At 39.1% G+C, this 19,809-nt stretch overlaps 1 protein-coding gene across 1 annotated transcript in view; it reads left to right on the forward strand.

The window, feature by feature from the left end:
- Positions 1–19,809, forward strand: part of THSD7B (thrombospondin type 1 domain containing 7B) — a 797,103-nt gene that overhangs the window by 507,560 nt on the left and 269,734 nt on the right. The window contains exon 12 of the mRNA XM_027768766.1: positions 11,895–12,089. Within this exon, the coding sequence (XP_027624567.1) occupies positions 11,895–12,089 (195 nt within the window). The remainder of the gene's footprint in view (positions 1–11,894; positions 12,090–19,809) is intronic.

Below are 19,809 nucleotides of genomic sequence, written 5' to 3' on the forward strand. Positions count from 1 at the left end.
AAAGAGTGTACGGTGACAGAAGTTACCCTTCCTTTCCAGGATGGCTGTTACTTCCAGCTCTTCTTACGTCTAGCTATTCTTACTCCCTTCTTAGTACCAGTATTCCTCTGAAGAATTTTACCTTCATGCTTTCATAAGTCAATAGCAGAACCTTGATAATTAGATAAGATAGTTAATTTGCATTTTCCATGATTCAGATTGACCTAAATACTAATATTTGTTATTGTGATATACTCTTATTTAATGCAAACACACATTTTAAATTAAGTGTAGTGTGGAATAAGAATAGGTCAGCCTATATGTTTGGCCTAAGGAAAATCTACTAGAGTATATATAAAATAGAGGTAGGTTGGGTAGCTGAAGGAAGCCCCCAGCAGGATGATGGGAAAACTAAAGAACTAACACAAAATAAAACAAATTTGTTGTGAGAGTAGAAAATAGGAAGTCATTATAATCCTGATTGTGTCAAATCTACCTTTATGTACAATATTGGGAACAGATGAGGTAGGTCTGGTTCTGATTCTAGCCGACAGGGAATCAATGCCTTACAGCCAGGAGAGAAATACCTTTGTCCTGTGTGGTAGGCTGAATAACGCCTCTCCCTCCAAATTTCCAAATTCGAATCCCCAGAAACTATGTAAATATGTTACCTTCCAAGGCCAAAGGGACTTCCTAGGTGTGAGTAAATGACAAATCCTGAGATAAGATTACCTTGGATTACTGAGGTCAGGACAGGACAGTGTCATAACACCAGTCCTAAGAAGAGGGAGGCAGGAAGTGATGCCACTGCAGGACTGAAGCAGAAGGATAGGTAGGAAGAGATGTGCAGATGCTACACTGGTGCCTTTGAAGTGGAGGAAGGGGCTAGAGGGAGGGATGCAGGCAGCCTCTGGAGGCAGGACAGAACAAGGAGACAGAATCTCCCTCAGAGAGGAGGAATCCACCCTCTGCCACCTTGACTTTCTGTAGCTTGGGGAAACTGTCTTGGAGGTCTGACCCCCAAAAGAGATTTTTTTTTTTTCCTGTGCAAAGAGCCACACAGTTTGTGGGCTATTTATTTGTTACAGTGGCAACAGGAAACACACATAGCCTGGAAACAAATTAGCAATAAAAACAAACATCTCATGGGGCTTTCCTTACATAAAGGACCAAAGGTGCTGCGCTGTCAGTAGAGCACGTTAGTCCCTCACCTGATACCTAGCCTCTCCTTCCAGGCACAGGTGTAACAGCCCTGCCTCCTAGGCCATGGGGGCTTCTAAGAATCCATCAATTGGGCTCAGTAGAACTCCAGTGCGTCTCAAGCACTTATCGGGTAACAAGTCAGTGCACAAACCAGCCACAGGCTTAGTCCTGAGACTCAGCCACTAGAGGTGAGGCATGTGAACATAAGGTGTTATATTCTATTTTAAAATGATGTTTAATTTAGATACTTAATCAATCAGATTTCTCTCTCTCTGCATCCGGTCTACTGTGGTGACTTCAGGTAATGGGAAGGATAAATACTGCTTCAGGAGGAAGAGGGATGTGATACAAGGAGAAGTCATTGTCAGACAGGAAGTACACAAAGTTTTCTTCTTTCCAGGGTAAGCCATGGGAAGAAAGAGAGGAGCCTTGGGGAGGCAGAACAGAAGGAATGTGTGGCAAGGCTTCCCCTGGCTTGGGATTATTATTCTAGAGATAGTGTTTTTCTAGGGCAAAAATTTAAGCTGAATGGCTTCTGTTCCATGTCGCATTTAGAGTTTTGGGAGGATATATCTACAGGGGCCCCACTCCCCACTGCAACATGGCATGGGTCCCAATGGAATGTGATTTGTGTCCTGGGCTGTCTAGTCATGGGAAGGACCTTAATGCCTCCCCATCTGCTTTCTGAGTTTCCCTGGCCATTGAGAGTCTCTGGAAGTTTCTCTGTGTTCTTCCTATGGAGGGTGTGGTAACTGATGATGCTGGCTGGCCGTCTTCACGGGATAGCTTACCCTTGACCCCCTGGGCCACTTAGTCCACAGCAAGCTGTTCCGCTCCAGCAGGCACTGAAGCAGGGTGAGACCTCATCAGCTGGAGGATGGCGCTCCTGGTCAAGCTGAGAGGAAATCGATCATGAGTTGTTCAGCCTGAGACTTTCTCAGGATATCAACAGATGGACAAAGGCCACTTACTGAAACATACTGGCAAAGACTCAGCCTTCTGAAGAAACTTTGTGCAGCTCTGAGGCCCGTACTGGCTGCCATAGACACCAAGATGCCATCTTGGGAGAAGAACAAGAAACTGAAAGGAAGTGACTGCACATTTACCTCAAAAGAATTATCTGAACAGGAAAGAAACTAATTAAAATGGCCAGAACTGAGATAATGTTAATTGGCATTTTTACCTTTCCTGATTACTTAGCAGGAAGAGAGCTCTTAGGATAGATTGCATCAGTTGGTAATGAAATCACAGTGCAGTGCAGTTCTGCCCTTAGACTCACACTTTGAATGAGAGGCCTAGCCTGGTCTCCATGCCTTAGAGGGCCTGGCACTGGCCTTACTCCATTCAGCTGTGTTCCTTACCATAGTCAGGAGTGTCTGCGAGGCCCATGGAAGTCCCACCATAGCCCAAGCTCCTCCACCTATCCCCATCTAATCTCTGCTCAGTACTCGGCACCCTGAAATTCTTTGCCCTATGCCCTTCCTTTCAGGGCTGGCGGGAAGTCTCCCGTGAACCTGCTCTCTGAAGAAAGCTTGAACTGCCTATGTGTACACCTTAGCCCCAGGAGAGGACCAGGGGTGGCCAATTTATGAACTGAGCATTTTGAGGTTGACTCTAGTGCCCATATGCATGTGCAAGATCTCTCCTGGGACAGAATCCAGCAGGGAATGGAGAAGAAGGGGGCAGGCCTTAGAACATGTTGTAATATTCCAGCCTGAAACTCGTAGTCATCCCAGAATTCTCTATTAGAAACTGGCTGCCCAAGTCATTATGAATGCATATTGTTCAAGTAGAAGAGTAGAGCTGATCTACTGCACGTTTAAAATGTACGATTACGGCTTCTAATTCTTTGGACCTGGGATGTGACTGCCTCTTGTATTCTAACCATGTCACACACATGTGGGCAACCTGGCATAGTCATGAAATTAGCAAACTCACTACACTGACACTGTGCACATGATTAGGAGCATTAATTTAGGTACTATCAAAGGGAGAGAGAGGACCCTGTAGAGGTGAGTAGCAATGGCAGGAAGACGCCTGTCACATCACTTGTCCTTTTGCTTGGTAATCACGGAATCCCAAGTCCACTCTGAGCTCATGAAATTTTCACTGAACATGTCCTGCTCACCACTCAGGTATTAGGCCTTCCAAGAAGGCTGTCTGACTGCCCTGTGCCTGAGGCCCTGATGCTGTGTCTTACAGCCCACTGTGTGCAGTGAAATCTTATTTCTGTTCCTTTGATTTATGTATTCCAGGCCACTAGTGCTGGACCTGACATTTAGAACATGTGTCGGGAGTGTTTGTTGAACTGAGTAGTAGCTGCCCACCCTTCCAGCTTATGGATGTGCACATAAATGTCTCTGCACCCGACCCGAGGCAGTCCACTACTCCACCTGGTAGGAGGAGCCCTTCTTGTCATCCAGCATGTCACCCCCATTTCCTGGAAATCATGACCTCTCAAAAGAAATTCTTTCTACTCCTTTTCTTCTACTGTTAGAGTTGAACTCTGGTCAGCAGCAACTTTGGAAAAGTAATTTGGATGTCCTTGGTGAAGGTGATGCACGTGGGCAGATCTAAAGTCGAGTCTTCATCCTTATTTAGTCTTCTCAGACAGAACATTATCATTTCTTATAAGGCCACTAACCCTTGCCCTCTTCCTACCATAATTGAAAAGAAGAAAATCTTATCACAGAGTGTCTGACTATTGAGGTTTAGAGGTGGCTGGGGGTAGAAAGACCAGCCATTTAGTGATAGTTAATAATTCCCTGATTTTAGTCTTCATGTCAGCCCTTTAAGAGGGCTGTGTGACCATTCCACATTAATAGCAATTCTTAAAAAAAAAAAAAAAAAGAAAGAAAAACTATGAAACACACTAAGAATTCATGACTCTTCATTTTTAAAAAGATTCTCAGATAATTTTACATTTCATGTCAGAGTGTTCCTTTTCATGCTGCTAGAATTGAAAAGACTCAGATAATAGGCAAAAGCAATTAGTAATTCTCTCTATCCCAAACTTCCACTTCGGTGCCTTTCTCCCAAGGCTCAGCCTGTGTAGGAATCGAGAGAAAGATGAAACTGCTGAACTCAGGTGTAGGCTATGTACCTTGTTAGACACTGTGAATAAGGAAATGTGACCTTAGGCATCAAGGAGCGTTTGGGAGGTCATTTTAAGTTGCTCTACCACACCATCTCATCTTAGCAGATTACTGCTCTTGTCTGAGTTCTGTAGTCTGAATGGCTCGGATTCCTGCTTCTCCATCATTCCCTAACAAGATACCCAGCTGGTCTCAGGTAGTGACTCTGAGAGCTTTCTTTCCAGAGCTAAGTTTCAAACAATGCCTGATAATAAAATCCTTCTGGAGTTGTTTGTGATCATTTTACCTGTGAGTACAATTCTTCTTCAGTAAAGACAACCATATTCCAAGTTTAATAAGTAAAATGCACTTAAACATTGAATGGTCACTCCCCTTAAACAATTTAGTCTAGGTAGAAATACATGATAGGAGGGGTCAATAGTAAGTCTCTCCCTCGCCTGATAGATTTTCCCACTAGTATAGTACAGTTCTAGAAATCCTCAAAGGCACCAAAAGAGATCTTTTCTCTCGATTATGGTCTTCAAGGGATCTCCTACCATCTGAAAGAACCAGAACTCAGAGTTCAGCTAAATAGCAGATGTCTGAAAGATAAATTCTCTGTAATGCTTTTTTTTTCTTTTTCTGTCTACTTATTACACATTCTTTTTAAGATACATTTTTTTAAACTTTACTTATTTATTTATTTTAATGTGACCAGAGAGGGGCATAGAGAGTGAGAGAGAAACAGGTAAAGTGAGAAAGCAAGCTGCCAGGCCTGGGACTCAAACCATGGTCAGCCATGTGTAAGTCTAGCACCCTTAGCCACCATGCCACCTGCTAGCCCCTCAAGGTGAAAATTTTAACCTTTCCCTTTTATAGCAGGTTTCCCAGTAGGAAAATTAAAATATATTGTAGTATTATTATCTCTCTGCTTACCTATCACTGTCATTACTGTAGCCTCTTGAAAGCCAGATTATTCATATGTATATATGTGTAGATACACACACACACACACACAATACTTTTAGAATTGTTTGTAGTTTCCTGTATATTTCTGTGACCAAGGGAGTGAATAGGTGACTGAGTGGATAGAGTTCAGTGGGCAGAAGGTATATATAATAAAGTCCAGGTTTATGAGGGAACTTCAAACACAGAAAGATAGAATTAAAGTACAAGTTTATTTTAGTGCAAGTAATTTTGGAATCCATGCATCATGTTTTTATAATACGCATTTCTGTGAACTTTTGAGAACCCTACTTAAAAGCAAAGTCTCTCTAAGTCACATTGAAATAGAGAAAGTGACCTTAATAAGGTTTATTCCTGACCCTAGGGCATAAGCATTTTGGTCTTATGTTCATTCTTCTTCTGATCAGTGAGAAACCCAAGTGGCTCTAACAGTCAGAAAACCTTTAATGTATGCTGCTCACTCTTGCTTAGATGTTAACATCTTCATTAATTCAGCTTTAGCAAAAAGGAGCTGTATCTGTTTCTGCTGGTGAGCTGTAAAATGCAAATATGGCCTGCATGCGTCTGTGCAAATTTTCACTCTCTTTTTTTCTTTCAATTTTTTGTTTGTTTTTGTTTCTTTTGGTATGAGGTGCTTCTTGTACTCACCAGAGACAGAGCAGGGAGAGAGAGGGGGAAAGTGAGAAATTGCCCCCCGCCCCGGGAGGATGGCCATAGCACAATCCCTTCACCTTCACTCTCCTCTCGGGATTTCGGGCACTCATGCACATGTATCAGTGTGTTTTTCAAGTCATTGAATCCAGGATTCAAACTGTGCAGTCGGTCATGTGAGATCCAGCTGCCTTAACCACCATGCCACCTGCTGGCCCTTACTCTCTTCTTATAAAACTCTGTTCAGGGACTTGACTGTGGGGCAATTGTAACACACAATGCTCTTTCAGGCTGATGTCCAGGAAGGATCTGAGGTCTCATTCAGAGACCCCCTTGAGTATGCTAGAGGGTACGTGTTCTTGATCTAGACTGGCCAAAGCTGAGGAGAGACTGATGCAAGGACCTAGTTGTGGGTATTGTCTTTTTGTCTCTGTTTCTCTATCTCTCAAGAAACAAACTAAAAAACAAACAAACAAACAAACAAAAACAGTTTCTTCAATATTAGAGACCTCAATCTTTGTTCAGCATTATAGACCTTAATCTTGGTGCTTCAGGAAAAATCTCCCAACAGACCTTAGTTTTTTGTTTGTTTGTTTGTTTTTTCTTTCCACCTTTGGTTGGACTTGTGTTCTTTTTCATGTGATAGTATGTAAGCCTCATTTTTGTAGAACTATGTGGAATCCATAGAGCAGTATTTGGAGATAAACTAGACATTATTCTTGGGAAGGGGCTGCTGAACTCAATATTTTAATTCAAGGGAGTCTCCAGTCATACCTCTTAGGGTTCAAAATAGTTTGGTGAGATTTGGGAAAGTCTTCCTGAATCAAGAAACAAGAGAGGTGGAACCAGAAAGTGGCGTAATGGTTACGTAGCTGGACTCCTATGTAGTCGATCGCAGTTTGAGTCCTAGACCTGGCAGCTTAAAACTCATGCTGTGAGTGTGTGCATGCATGCCAAAATCCTGAGGGAAGAATGGAGAAAAAGGGATCGAGGCATAGCCATCTACCCTATGAGATGATTTCTTGCTTTCTGTCTCTGACGAGCACACATGCCCTATAATAAGAATCTCTGTAAGAAAAAAGAACCAAGAAAGGCAATAGTGGATTCTTGACTTGCCATTTCTATTTGTTTGTTTGTTTGTTTTAAACTTTAAACTGCCAGAGTACACATGTGCTTGCCAGAGAGAGATAAAGCACCCTCCCATGGGATCATGGTCACGCACCATGGTTTCCCTTCATATCCTTTCCCTGTTAGCATTTCCGGCATGCGTACACATGTGCGCAGTGTGTTTTCAAGCTCTAAGGCCTAGATTTGAACCACTACTGGCCATAGGATCTGGGTCTCTATCTACCATGATTAACTGCAGCACTCTGGGGCTGACCCTCTGCCATTTCTTCCATTTCATTTAAAATAGCCTTTTTCAGAATACTATGTTACATCCAGGGTTTATGTACTAATATACTAAGTGCTTAGTTTTGTGTTAACACCTTACCGGTATTAATTTATCATATGATTTAGGTATTATTGTCATTACTATTTCATGGGTAAGTTGATTAAGTCTTAAGAGAGTTTATATAACTTGCTCAAGGTAACAGTAAAAACGAGTTGGTTAGTTCAGTTTGATACCAAAGCCTGTAGTTTCTTAAGTGTACTGTATTATCCCTGATTTTTCCTTAAAAGATTTTGACTTAAGGTAACTATATATATATATATATATATATTCCTTTAATGTTCATTACCAAATTAACACAGTTTAAAAATATCTTTTGTCATGAATTGTACAACAGAAGAGGCCTCCAAATGGGGCTATTTCTCTAGCTACTAGTTATCCCCATATACTCTGAATGTCTTCTCTTTTCATTGTCTTTGCGTACTTGTTTGTTTTTTTTGCTGATTTTCCAGTTCTGCAGGCCTCTTTTTTTTTTAGAATTATTTATTTAATTTAATTTATTATTATCATTATCATTTTAATTTGCTATAGGGCATCTCTCTCCAAAGAGAAAGAGAGAACTTGAGAAAGCAAGCCACCAGGTCTGAGACTCAAACCACAGTCAGCCATGTAGGAATCCAGCACTTTAACCACCACAACTCCTGTTGGGCCCAGCCTTTTTACTTGCTATTTCTTCCGTATTTTCCTACCCTTTAGCATAGTTAAATACACAGTCATTCTGTAAATGTTTATTAATTAAATAAAATTATTTTATATTAGAACATTCCCAAGAAGGTAATTGGTTTATTTAACTTCATATCTTCATTTCTAGTGGTTTTATTCACATTTGAAAATAAGCTGGAATTCTGAACTTGAAATCTGAGAACCATAATACTTGGTCTAAACTGATAGTGGTGCGGTCTGTAGCTTGTCAGTTGCTGTTCATCCTTAGGTTTCCATTAATAGAGCTGTCATCCTCAGGCTCATGTGGATGTTGTCAAACTTCATGCTCCAACTTTGTATCCTTCCGCAGCCCTTAGAGACCTTGGGCATCTCTGTTAGACTCCTTGGCTATACCAGTTTGTTTAGGAGTGACTGATCTGATTTGCTCTACAGAGCCCTGTTATTGCACTGGGTCTACTTGGGCCATATCTGATCTATTGATTGCTTAATGATTATAAATATGGCACCAGAATCAGTGAAGACTCAACCAAGATTATCTCCTTACCTTTAGCCTTTAGATACAGGCCAAGGAACAGATAAGGAAGGAAGAGGACAGTGTGTGCATGTGTAGTTGTTTGAAGAACTAGCAGCCTGTTTGTATTTAAAAACAAATAGAAAGGATAATGATATCTGGTAGCAATTACTGAGCCCTTAGTGTGTGAGAGACGTTGCTTTAGGATCCTTACCACTCTTAGTAATAGGTGCTTTTATTTCATTCGTTTTTAAGATGAGAAGACTAAAGCATAGATAATTAATAATTTATGTTAGCTCATGTAAGCCCTAGTGTTTGGAGCTAGAATTTACCCTAATTACCATTTAAATACATTATCTGTGAATTTCACAATAGGCTATAGCTATTCTCCCTTATTCTTTTTTTTTTTTTTTCCTTCAGAGGTTTTTGCTCTAGGGCACATGCACTCACCAGAAAGACAGAGAGAGACAGAGAGACAGAAAGCAAGAAATCACCCCATGGTGGGGATGGCCATACAACACTCCCATTTCCTCCATTCTCCTTGGGATCTTGGGCACACGTGCACATGCGCCCTGTGTGAGTTTAAGCCACCGAGTCCAGGACATGAACCCCAGTGGAAAACATGGGAATCCAGCAGTGTAGTCATTACGCCATCTGCTGGTCTCTCTTTTTTTCTTTTTTAAAAAGTTTCTTCTCTCTCTCTCAATAAAAAGAAAAAGAGAGTGAGAGACAGAGTCTTGTTATGCTGCCACCTTCTCCCCAGTGTTCCAGCCTGCTGGTCTCATTGGTGTGCTGGAGTGTTCAGGTCGACACAGGATCTGAATTCTGGGCCTTCCCACATTGCTCTAGTATTGCTTAGTAGCACCCTACCACTGTGCACCGGGGCTGGGCCTCTAGGTATTCTTTGTTACTCTTTTGTGCTTTTCTTCATTAATTCCTCCCCAAGATAGAGATTTTTATAAATGTTGTACATTTCAATTTAGATAGTTCGTAGAGCTTCAGAATATCATTGAGTTTTGGTTTATCAAATCTTTCAAATTCTAAATTAATTATTTTTTTTCCTAAACTTCTGTAAAGAAACTAATGTATTTGAAAATAATTTATTGTCTGAAAAAAATCCTCATTTGTACACATCTAAAGGCTTAAATTTCAAATAGCTATGTGAATATTTTTGAAGTATTTAAAATTCCTCTTAATGTTATTCAGTGCATTGTGATCTTGGAAAAAATTAACTTGGCAAGATAAAAATTCTCTAAATTGACTTCAATTTGGTTATCTAAACATGCAATTCAAATAACATTTGCTTGTATCCTACTTAAGATAAAGTATCTTGCTATATTCATCATTAGTGGCTGCAGTATTTCCAACAAAGAAAATGCAGGTGATGCTGGCTTGATGCATGATAGATTTTGTTCTAGGATGTGGATAAAAACAGAAACAACAACAACAAAAAAATACTCAAAATGAATAAATAGCTCCATCTGCTACAGAGCAGATGTACAAACTGGAAAGTATTGTACATACATCCTTTGTCTTCTTAGCTAATTCGTGAGTCCTGAAACATTAAATGGTTCAGCTTTTACTAGTCTTAAGGAAAAAAAGATTTGTTTATGATATTCAGACCTGTTCTCTGTTTTGCTCAAAAGAAATAAGGAAATTCAGAATATAAGAGAAATGAGCAGCTGAAAGAAGTCTGTATTTATACTTACCCAGTAATAGTTTATATAGAGTTCTTAACAACATTGATCCTAAGCTGAAGTCTATTCCTTATCACATAGTGTATTTTAAAAAGTTATAATAAAAAAATAAATCCTCACCCATGGCTTCTTTCAGCAATTATCCACTAACATATACCACACCCAACAATGTATGTTAATACTAAAAGGATAGTAGGTACTACTTAGTAGGTACTAAATAGATAGGCTGGGTTAGAATCACAAGGGAAGTCAAAGAAATAAATGTTCCTGGACATTTTGCCCAGAGATGAGACAGTAGATTTGAAATAGTGCCATAGAATCTGTATCATGGTAGATATCTATGCTTAGGAATCAGTTTAGAAGAATAATTCTCAACTTGGGTACACTTGTCACCCCATCTCGCCGACCAAGAGGCATTTGGCATTGTCTGGAGATACTTCTATTGTCATAACTTAGCCAGGTGTACTATTAACACTTAATGGGTAGAGATAGCGATACTGCTGAATAACTTACCATGCATGAGATTCACTCATAAACCCACAAAATAAAGTACCTAGAATAAAATTCTAGTCTAAAATCCAGTCTAAAGTTTCTTCCAATGTAGAGCCCGCATTGAGAAATGATAATCTAGAGAATATAAAGGCATGTCCATTCAGAGTTTATAATTAATAAGTGTGAATAAGATGCAACAAAGTATCATAGATTTATAATCAAATTTAAATAAATGGCATTAGTATAAAGAATCAAAAAATATTAAGCAAAATGTTATACGTTTTACTGTGATATTATTAATATGTGAGACAAACTGAAAAGTTAGCTACAACTGATAAGGTATCTGCAATGGGAATTATCCAGATAGATTGTGCCGTACTTACAAATTATTTTAAAATTTTAATTGGTCCCTAAAATATTGATAAGGAAAAACTTATTTATAGACAGTAGAAATTTCTTTTTATATACTGGCAGTAAAGTGAAAATAGAACTATTTCTATAAGTGCTGTCCAAAGAAGCAAACATCAAATCTAGGTAGAGTCCATATGATTCTTTTTAAAAATTACTTTGTTCTTTTTTGTCCTCTCTTACAGATTCTCTTTTCTAGTTTTATTTAGGTTTTTAAATTTTTTTGAAAGCTTTTTGCTATAGGGCACATGCGCTCTCCAGAAAGATAGAGACAGACAAAGAGACAGAAAGCAAGAAATCACCTCCCAGGGATGATGGCCACACTGCAATCCCTTCTCCTCCATTCTCCTCTCAGAATCTTGGGTACACATGAACAAGTGCCCGGTGTGAGTTTAAGCCACTGGGTCTGAGACTTGAACCACAGTTGACTACATGGAAGTCCAGCAACATAGCCATTATGCCAAGTGCTAGTTCATCTTTTCTAGCTTTATGCCATCTGTAGAAATCAGATGCTCAAGATCAAGACATACACTAAATTACTGGAAGTTATTTGGGCTACTGTCAATGCAAGGTGTAGACTGTAATGAAAGCAATTAAATCCTCAAATACTTCCATTGGCAACAATAAAGATTCAATTTCCAGAGAAAAATAGGGTTAGTTACATGTTCTGTCATGTGGAATCAATGTGAAAAACAAATTTTCAAACACTGGCACTTTTAGTACACTGTCAAAAAGAAAAAAAAAAAAACAGCTGACTCATTTAATCAAAATGATAAAGTATTTCATGCTTTTTTTAAAAGCGGTCTCATGCATCTCTAACGATAACCAGTCAGCAGAAATAATGGATTGCCTCAAGCAGACAAATGGCATGCCTCCTCTTGTGCAAGAGTGTACCATCCCATGTCGAGAAGACTGCACCTTCACTGCTTGGTCCAAGTTTACACCCTGCTCCAAGAACTGTGAAGCCACCCGAAGTAGGCGACGGCAGCTCACAGGTAGGTTGTGCCTTTTCTTCCTCCCTTCCTTTCTTTTTCTTCCATTCTTTCCTTTTTGTTTCTCCCTTCCTTTCTTTCTTTTTTCCTTTACACCTAATTACTGTAAATATTCACAGCATATAAAGTGAATTTTCCTAGCATGACTATGCTGCATATCAGTCCAGTCAAAGATATTACCAAATGCATTATCATCAGCACATAATTTTTCATTTTTGTTTTTGTTTCCCTTGATTCCCTATCTTCATCCTCCAGCCCACATTGCCCACCTCCTCCTGCATTGTCTCTAGTATCCACAGTTGCTCTTCATGCTTTTATACCTTCCAATCTTTAAGTTTCTGCTATAGAAGACAGACATCTGTATATATTATGCGGGAGCACACGATGTTCTCTTTCATAGTATGACTGGTTTCACTTAGCATTAAGTTTTCCATAGTGATCTACTTTCTATCAAATTCCAGTCTCACTATTTTTTGTGGCTGAGTAGTATTCCATTGTGTCTAGGTACCTTACTTTTTGCCTTTTATTCTTTAACTTCAGGTAAGCTGTGCATCTCTGAATCTTTCTCATATATGGGAAAAATTAAGGTCTCTCCTGCTACACCCCAATATATATCCTCAAAACATAAAAAAAGAGGAGCAGCAGTTGGCGTAATAGCTATATTGCTGGGCTCCCACATAGTTGACTGTAGTTCAAGTCCTGAACCCAGTGGCTTAAAGTCATGCCCGGCACTTGTGTGTGCATACTCAAAATCCCAAGAGGACAGTGGAGGAGTAGGGATTGTGCTGTGGCTATTCCCCTGCCCGGGACATGATTTCTCCCTTTCTGTCTCTCTGTCTCACTCTGTCTTTCTGGCAAGCACATGTGCCCTATATTAAAAAAAAAAAAAAAAAAGCCCTAGAACAGTAAAAGGCACATATATAGACTCAATTATTTGTGAGGTGAATGAAAGCTGTAAATTATTTAATAGCTATAAAGTTCCGTTCTGTATAGTTTCATAATCCTTATAGTCTCAAAGGGCATTTTATCTAGGAATGACCACTGAGTAGTTAATAGCAAAGTCTCTGATGTTTTGTCATGCTAGACTCTCAGCAAGCTTGAAAGGCCACACTGATTTGAAAAGGACAACGAAAGCAGATCTACCTTACATCATTGTCTTTTGCTGTTACCTTAGAAGCAATCTGGCATTTTCAAATTTTGGCAATTTAAAAAAAAATAATTATTTATTTTATTTTTTTATTTATTCATTCATTTATTTCTTAATTTGACCGGAGAGAGACAGAGGGTGAGAGTGAGAGAGAAAGGAAGTGAGAAAGCAGGCCTCCAGATTCAGGACTCAAACCCTGGTCGGCCATGTGGGAGTGTCCAGCGCCTTAACCACCACGCCCCCTGCTGGTCCCACATTTTGGCAATTCAAGGCAAAATCAAGTTATATAAATTCTGCTTTTATAGTATATTATTAACTAGCATTTCTATGTAGATCTATACAATTCCACAGAAAGTAAAGCGACGGATAGTTTAGTTGAAATCATAGAACAATATCTGTCTTCAGTTTACAAATAATTGATGCAGTGGTGTATTTAACTGTTTGCCTAGATACATATATCACAATTCTTTTAACTGCATGTATTTGTTTATGCAGAAAACTAATTCAGGGGATGAAGAACCAAAGGAAAAATGGCAAAATAATTATTGAGAAAATAAAATTGCCGTTGACATGAAGAATTAAGCACAATCATTTCTTTTTTCTAGTGAGCATTTCAAGTGCTAATTCTCTTGGTATCAGGACCCCTTTGTTCGAATGCATAGTTTTCCCCAATTTCAATTTAAATTAACTCGGTCTAGTGGATTTACACAATCAACTATGGCCTTTAACGGGATTTCTGTACACAAACTGGGACTTGTTTATAAGTCTAGGTGAAATATAGAATCACAAAGAGAACATCAAATAAGGTAGGCTGTACTGTACTTTGTATTCTCTCCACAAGAAAATAAATGTGCATATATAATTTTATGCACCATTGTTTGTGTTTTAAGGTTAAATAAATGTCTAATTAAAAACAATACAATGGAATAGAATGTTTGCGACAGGAAGAATTTTGAGTCTAGCAGGCAAATTAATGAAATTCTGCTTGCATATAAATATATAATACTTCAGAAGCCATTATCCTAGTAATGCTCTTTATATCTTTGAGATGAGAGAGAACTTACTTTACACAAAAAGGAAGTTTTTAATTAGTGTCCACTTTTTTCCATTCTCTTGAAGCTTTGCTAATGATATTTTGCACCTACAAAGTGAAAATAGAAAAAATAGAAAAAATCCTAACATTATCAATATTTAGCTAGCACAATTTGTGTTATGAATTGTTGAAACTTTCATTTAAAATGTACTTTTTTTGTGAATATTGAAGAATTATTGTACATTATTCTATAAACTCTAATGTGAGATATACTGTTTAAAATTTGCTTTCTAAATTATTTATTTTTAAAGGGCTTTTCTTTTGTTTTCTTTCTTTTTTAATAGGGTACATATGCTCACCAGAGGGAAATAGAGAGACAGGGAAAGTGAGAAAGCACCCATGAACCCCCAGGAGGATGGCCATGCCACAATCCTTTCTTCTCCATTCTTCTCTCAGAATTTTGGGCATACACGCACATGTACTCTGCATGGTTTTCAAGCTGCTGGGTCCAGGACTTCAACCATAGATTAGACTATGTGGGATTCAGTCACCTTAAACTTCAGACCACCTGTTGGCATTAAATTATTTATTAATTTTTCAAATCGCCAAAGTGTGTGTGCATTTGGCAGAGACAGAGAACGAGAAAGAGTGAGAAAGCCACCCTATAGGGTTTGGCTACACAATAATCCCATCTCTTCAATTTTTTCATCCAATGAGGATTTGGGGTTCACAATTACATGTGCTCAACTTATTTTTCAAACCGCTGGGTCTGGAATTCAAACTGCAGTCAGCCATATGGGATCCAGCTCTCTTAACCATCAAACCACTGGGTGAGCCTTGTTTATTCTAAATTATTAATTGCTGTGTTTTAAGATAGGTAATTGATCTTTGTGTGTATTCTGACTAGGGAACAGCAAAACTGGTATTTTTAAAGAGATTTTTTGCTATAGGGTGTGTGTGCTTTCCAGAGAGACAGAGTGAAACGGAGAGACAGAAAACGAGAAATCACTCCCCAAGGAAGATGGCCATGCCACAAACCCTTCTCCATTCTCCTCTTGAGATTCTGGGCACTCACACACATGCACCGGACATGTTTCAAGCTGCTGAGTCTGGGACTTGAACCACAGTCGGACATGTAGGAGCCAGCAACACAACCATTACACCATCTGGTCCCCAGCTGGTCAATTTTACATAGCACATGAGTTTTAAAAAGAAAAAAAGCCATTTAATACCATAATTAGTTGGTTATGTTTTAAGTAGTAAATTGAATTATTTCTACTTGTTAGTTGTATTTATACTGTTTTGTTATGAAGTTCATGTCTGTGCTTTAGTATCTCCCATGTAATTTGGTAGTAAATGTAATGAATAATCTCTAACAGGAATGATAGTAGAAGACATGGACTGAGGCTTGAAAACCTGTGACTCTTTCTGTAACACAGGCAACACAGGAAAGGATATGGATACAAATAAAACTGCTTCCTTGTATATGAAGTCATTTTGTTATTTTCTCTTTTTTCTATTTTAACAAAATTTTTAATTCATGATATGGATGATTTATGTGTTGTGGTGAAACTGCATCATCAAAAGTTTTAGACTGAGCGATACCTAAAACATTTTCAGAGGGCTGTAGGCAACATGGTAAAGGCACTGGATTCCCACATGACTGACCATGGTGTGTGTCCAGACCAAGTAGCCTGGAAATGATGTCCAGCATATATGCTTATGTGCCCCAAATCCTCACAGGATGAAAAAAACTGAGCAGAAGGGGTTGTGGCGTGGCCATCCCCCTCATAGGGGGTGATTTCTCACTTTCCCTCTCTCTTTCTAAATGTACTACATTAGTATAATATTTAAAATAACTAGATAACTAATATACACTCTTACTTAGGGGGAAGAAAATATCTTTAGACTTGTACTAGTGATTGATTTTTTTTGGTATTAGCTGGTTCTGAGCCCAAAGGTTAATACTGAGTTTTGACTAGAATGTAATTAAGGCAAAGGATTGCTGATAATTTGTTTCTTATTATGAGAACCACTTCTGCATTAACTAGTTTGCTTAAATTCTTCCTTAAATAGTGATGCCATGTAATTAAGAAAGATATCTTAAATATAGAGACAGCATATATTTGTACAGAGTATTCGTTCAGCTAGTGACTTCCAGTTGCTTTGTAGATGAACATTTCTTTCTTCCCCCTCTACTTCTCCTTCTCTTTCTTTTTCAACCTCTTCTCCTTTCTTCCTCCTCCTTCCCCTCTTTTAAATTTTACAGCCTCCTTTTTTCTATTATTTAGTGAACATACTTGCCATTTATGTGTGCTAGGCCTTGGGAATACCAGGAGGGAGTAGATAGACATGAGGCTAATTTCGCAGAGTCTACAGTAATTGGAAATAGAGAAAATTTACTGTGAATACTTGCAATATAGTATAGTACATGATACAGTAGCTGTTGTGGATTAGGTTTCGTATGTATTTCCTTTTGTTGCTAGAAAAAATTATCACAAAATTGCCCATTTAAAACACAACAGATGTATTATCATACCGTTCTGGAGAGCTGACATTTCACAGGGCTGTAGACAAGATATCAGCAAGGCTGTGTCCTTTCTAGACACTTTAGGGAAGAATTTGTTTCCTTGCCTGTTCAATCTCATAGAGGTTGCCCACATTCCTTGGTTCGTGGCCCTCTTCCTCCATCTTTAAAGGCAGTAACATAGCATCTCTGTTCATTCTTTCACAGTGATATTCCTTGTGATCCTCTCCTCAGACAGGAAAGACTCTCTGATTTGAAACCATCTATGTAATCCTGAGTAACCTCTCTAGCTTAGGGTCCATAATCTTAGTCACAAACTATGCAAGTACAAAAGAGGAGCACCTCTTCCAGTCCTGAGATGCAGTGTGTATTCACAGGTGGCTTTCTGGAAACAGTAATGTATTCATGTGGAACTGAAGGACAAGTGGGTTTGAAGTAAGCTAAGGAAGGGGGTTAGGACTGGTAGGAATTTCTGGAATAACACATGCAGAAGCCTAAGGCCTAAACTAGTGTCCAGGAACTAAAAGATGCTCAGTAAGACTACACTGTAACATGCCCGAGGCACAGTGGTGCAGTGGAGGCAGGAAGCATATACTACAGGGTTAAGGTCATATATGGCCTTACTGATCATGGTAAGGAGGATGGACTTTAGCCTATGAGCTATGATAAGTCACTGAAGAAGTTTTGAAAATATAAGCAGTGTGGTAAGATGTACAGCCTTAAAAGCCAGCTCTGACCATGTGGTAGTGAACAGTTTCAAGGGAATGAGGGAAGGTATCAGTGAGGTCTCTTAGGAAGCTCACATAGTAGTTTAAGCTGGAGGTTTGGAGGGTAGGACAAAGTATGAGTGGTATCAATTGGGATGGAAACAAATGGACTATTTCCAGAGATCCTTAAATAGTTGAAATGATTTATCTTCATCATTAGGTCCAGGAGGTTTGACAAAATGACTCATGTGTGACGTTACAGATTTTGACTTGATCATGTTGGTATAATCAGGAAATAAAGAAGAAAAAAAGAAAGATTATGGTATAAAGAAGATGAGTGTGAATTTTACCACATTGATTGAGATATGTCCTTTAGGTATATATTTCTAGGCTGTGACCCAAAAGTTTGAGCAAGAGATCTTAGAAGGAGATAATAATTTAGGATTTGAGAAATATGGATGACAATTTAAACTCTGAGTGGGTCATGATGTTGTATTAGAAGAGAAGTCAAGTTGTGCCCCTAAGGAATCCCATCAATTAAGAGAGATACAGAGGGAGAAGAATTTACTAAATAAATGAATGAATAATCTGTAGCCAAAGGGATAATGGGGTCATGGAGTGAGGGAGAGAAACAAGCAGGTATAACCAGCTGAAACTTGGACAGAGTATTTCAAGAATAAAGATAAAGTCAGTACTCTGGATTATCAGCAAGTGGTCAACTCTGAAGATATGGAATAAGAGATATTGTATTTCAGAGTTTTGTTTCTTATTGTCATGCATTTATTTTATCACTTTGGTAAGAATATTTTCAAAGAATAAGTAGTCTCAGAATCCAGGGTTAAATAGGTTGAGAAAAGAGTGGAAATTAGAGAGATGGAGTGAAGAGAGTGAGTTTTAATAGTATTTTTCTAAAGTGTAAGAATAAAGACTTGGGCATATACATGCACATAGGAAGAAGCCAATCACCACCCACTGCTGTATCTCTCATCCAGTAAATTCTCCTGGTTATGACGCAGGCTGTTCTTTTCAAATTTTCTCTCAGTGTCCCTAAAGGGAGAGGCAACTGAGTACATCCTCTCAGAGAGAGTGGCGTAGCTGAACGTATTGCCAGGCCAGTTTCAGGTCCTTTCCTCCTTATTTATTGTAGACAGAAGCATCGTGGCAGAGCATGGATCTGGACGTACAGGCAGCAGTTGTAGAATCGTGTGTGAAGCAAAGAATCTGACAATGAGAAAGTAGCCCTTGCCTCAGCTTGAATCAGACAATTCTTAAACAGCCATAAAGATGGGAAATTGGCCAATAAAACTGCCTACATTTTTTATAACCAGCCATGACTCTACCTAATGACTCACTAATGAGAAAACAAGAGGTGGGATTATTAGATTTAGGAAAAATGGTTGTAATCTAGATGAAGTGGTTGGCAGAAAAGTTGAATCAAGTAAGAGGCGGACTTGGAATCCACTAAACGTGATTATCAAGTCTTTACAGATGTGAAAAGTGATATTCACTGTTGTTACGCAAAGTTGGATCACTGCAAAAAGGTCCATCGAAGTCGATTGGTAAGGTAGTCAGTCATATTCTAGAATACTTAAGTTAAAAATGTCTCTCAAAATGGAAGTCATAGCTTTTCCCCTGATTAAACTATCAAACAAGAAGTAACATTTCTTTCTTTTTTCCTTTTTTATTGCCAGAAGGTGCATCTGATAGCCAGAGAGACAGAGAGGAAGAGGGAAAAAGCACCCCATGATGGGTCATGGACGATGCAAGTCAGTCTCCATTTCTTTATCCTGTTGTTGGGATTTCAGGCATGCACATGTTTTTGGTGTGCTTTTTCAGCCACCAGGCTAGGATTTGAACTGAGATAGGCCAGGTGGGATTCAGCTCCTTAACCACTGGGCCACCGGCCTTTCCTGATCATTTATTTTAGTGTATTCTTTGTGTGAACATTTATGAGCTATCTGTTACCAGGGACCAAAATATATCAACTTTGTTTCTCACAATCCAAGGTCCCCCAACTCTCACTCTAGGGTCCTTACATGAGAGGATATCAGTTTGCTTCTTGAATAAATAAATTCTGTTTTTAAAAAGTTACTTGAGGAGGGAACCAGCAGTTAGCGTAATGGCTATGTCGCTGGACTCCCACATAGTCCACCGCGGTTCGCGTCCCGGACCGGTGGCTTAAAACTCATGCCAGGCCCGTGTGCGTGCATGCCCAAGATCCCGAGAGGAGAATGGAGGAGAAGGGATTGTGGCGTGACCATCCCCCCTGGGGGGTGATTTCTCGCTTTCTGTCTCTATGTCTCTCTCTC

This window comes from Tupaia chinensis, unplaced genomic scaffold, assembly GCF_000334495.1.
Source record: "Tupaia chinensis unplaced genomic scaffold, TupChi_1.0 Scaffold147433_1, whole genome shotgun sequence".
Taxonomy (NCBI): Eukaryota; Metazoa; Chordata; class Mammalia; order Scandentia; family Tupaiidae; genus Tupaia; species Tupaia belangeri.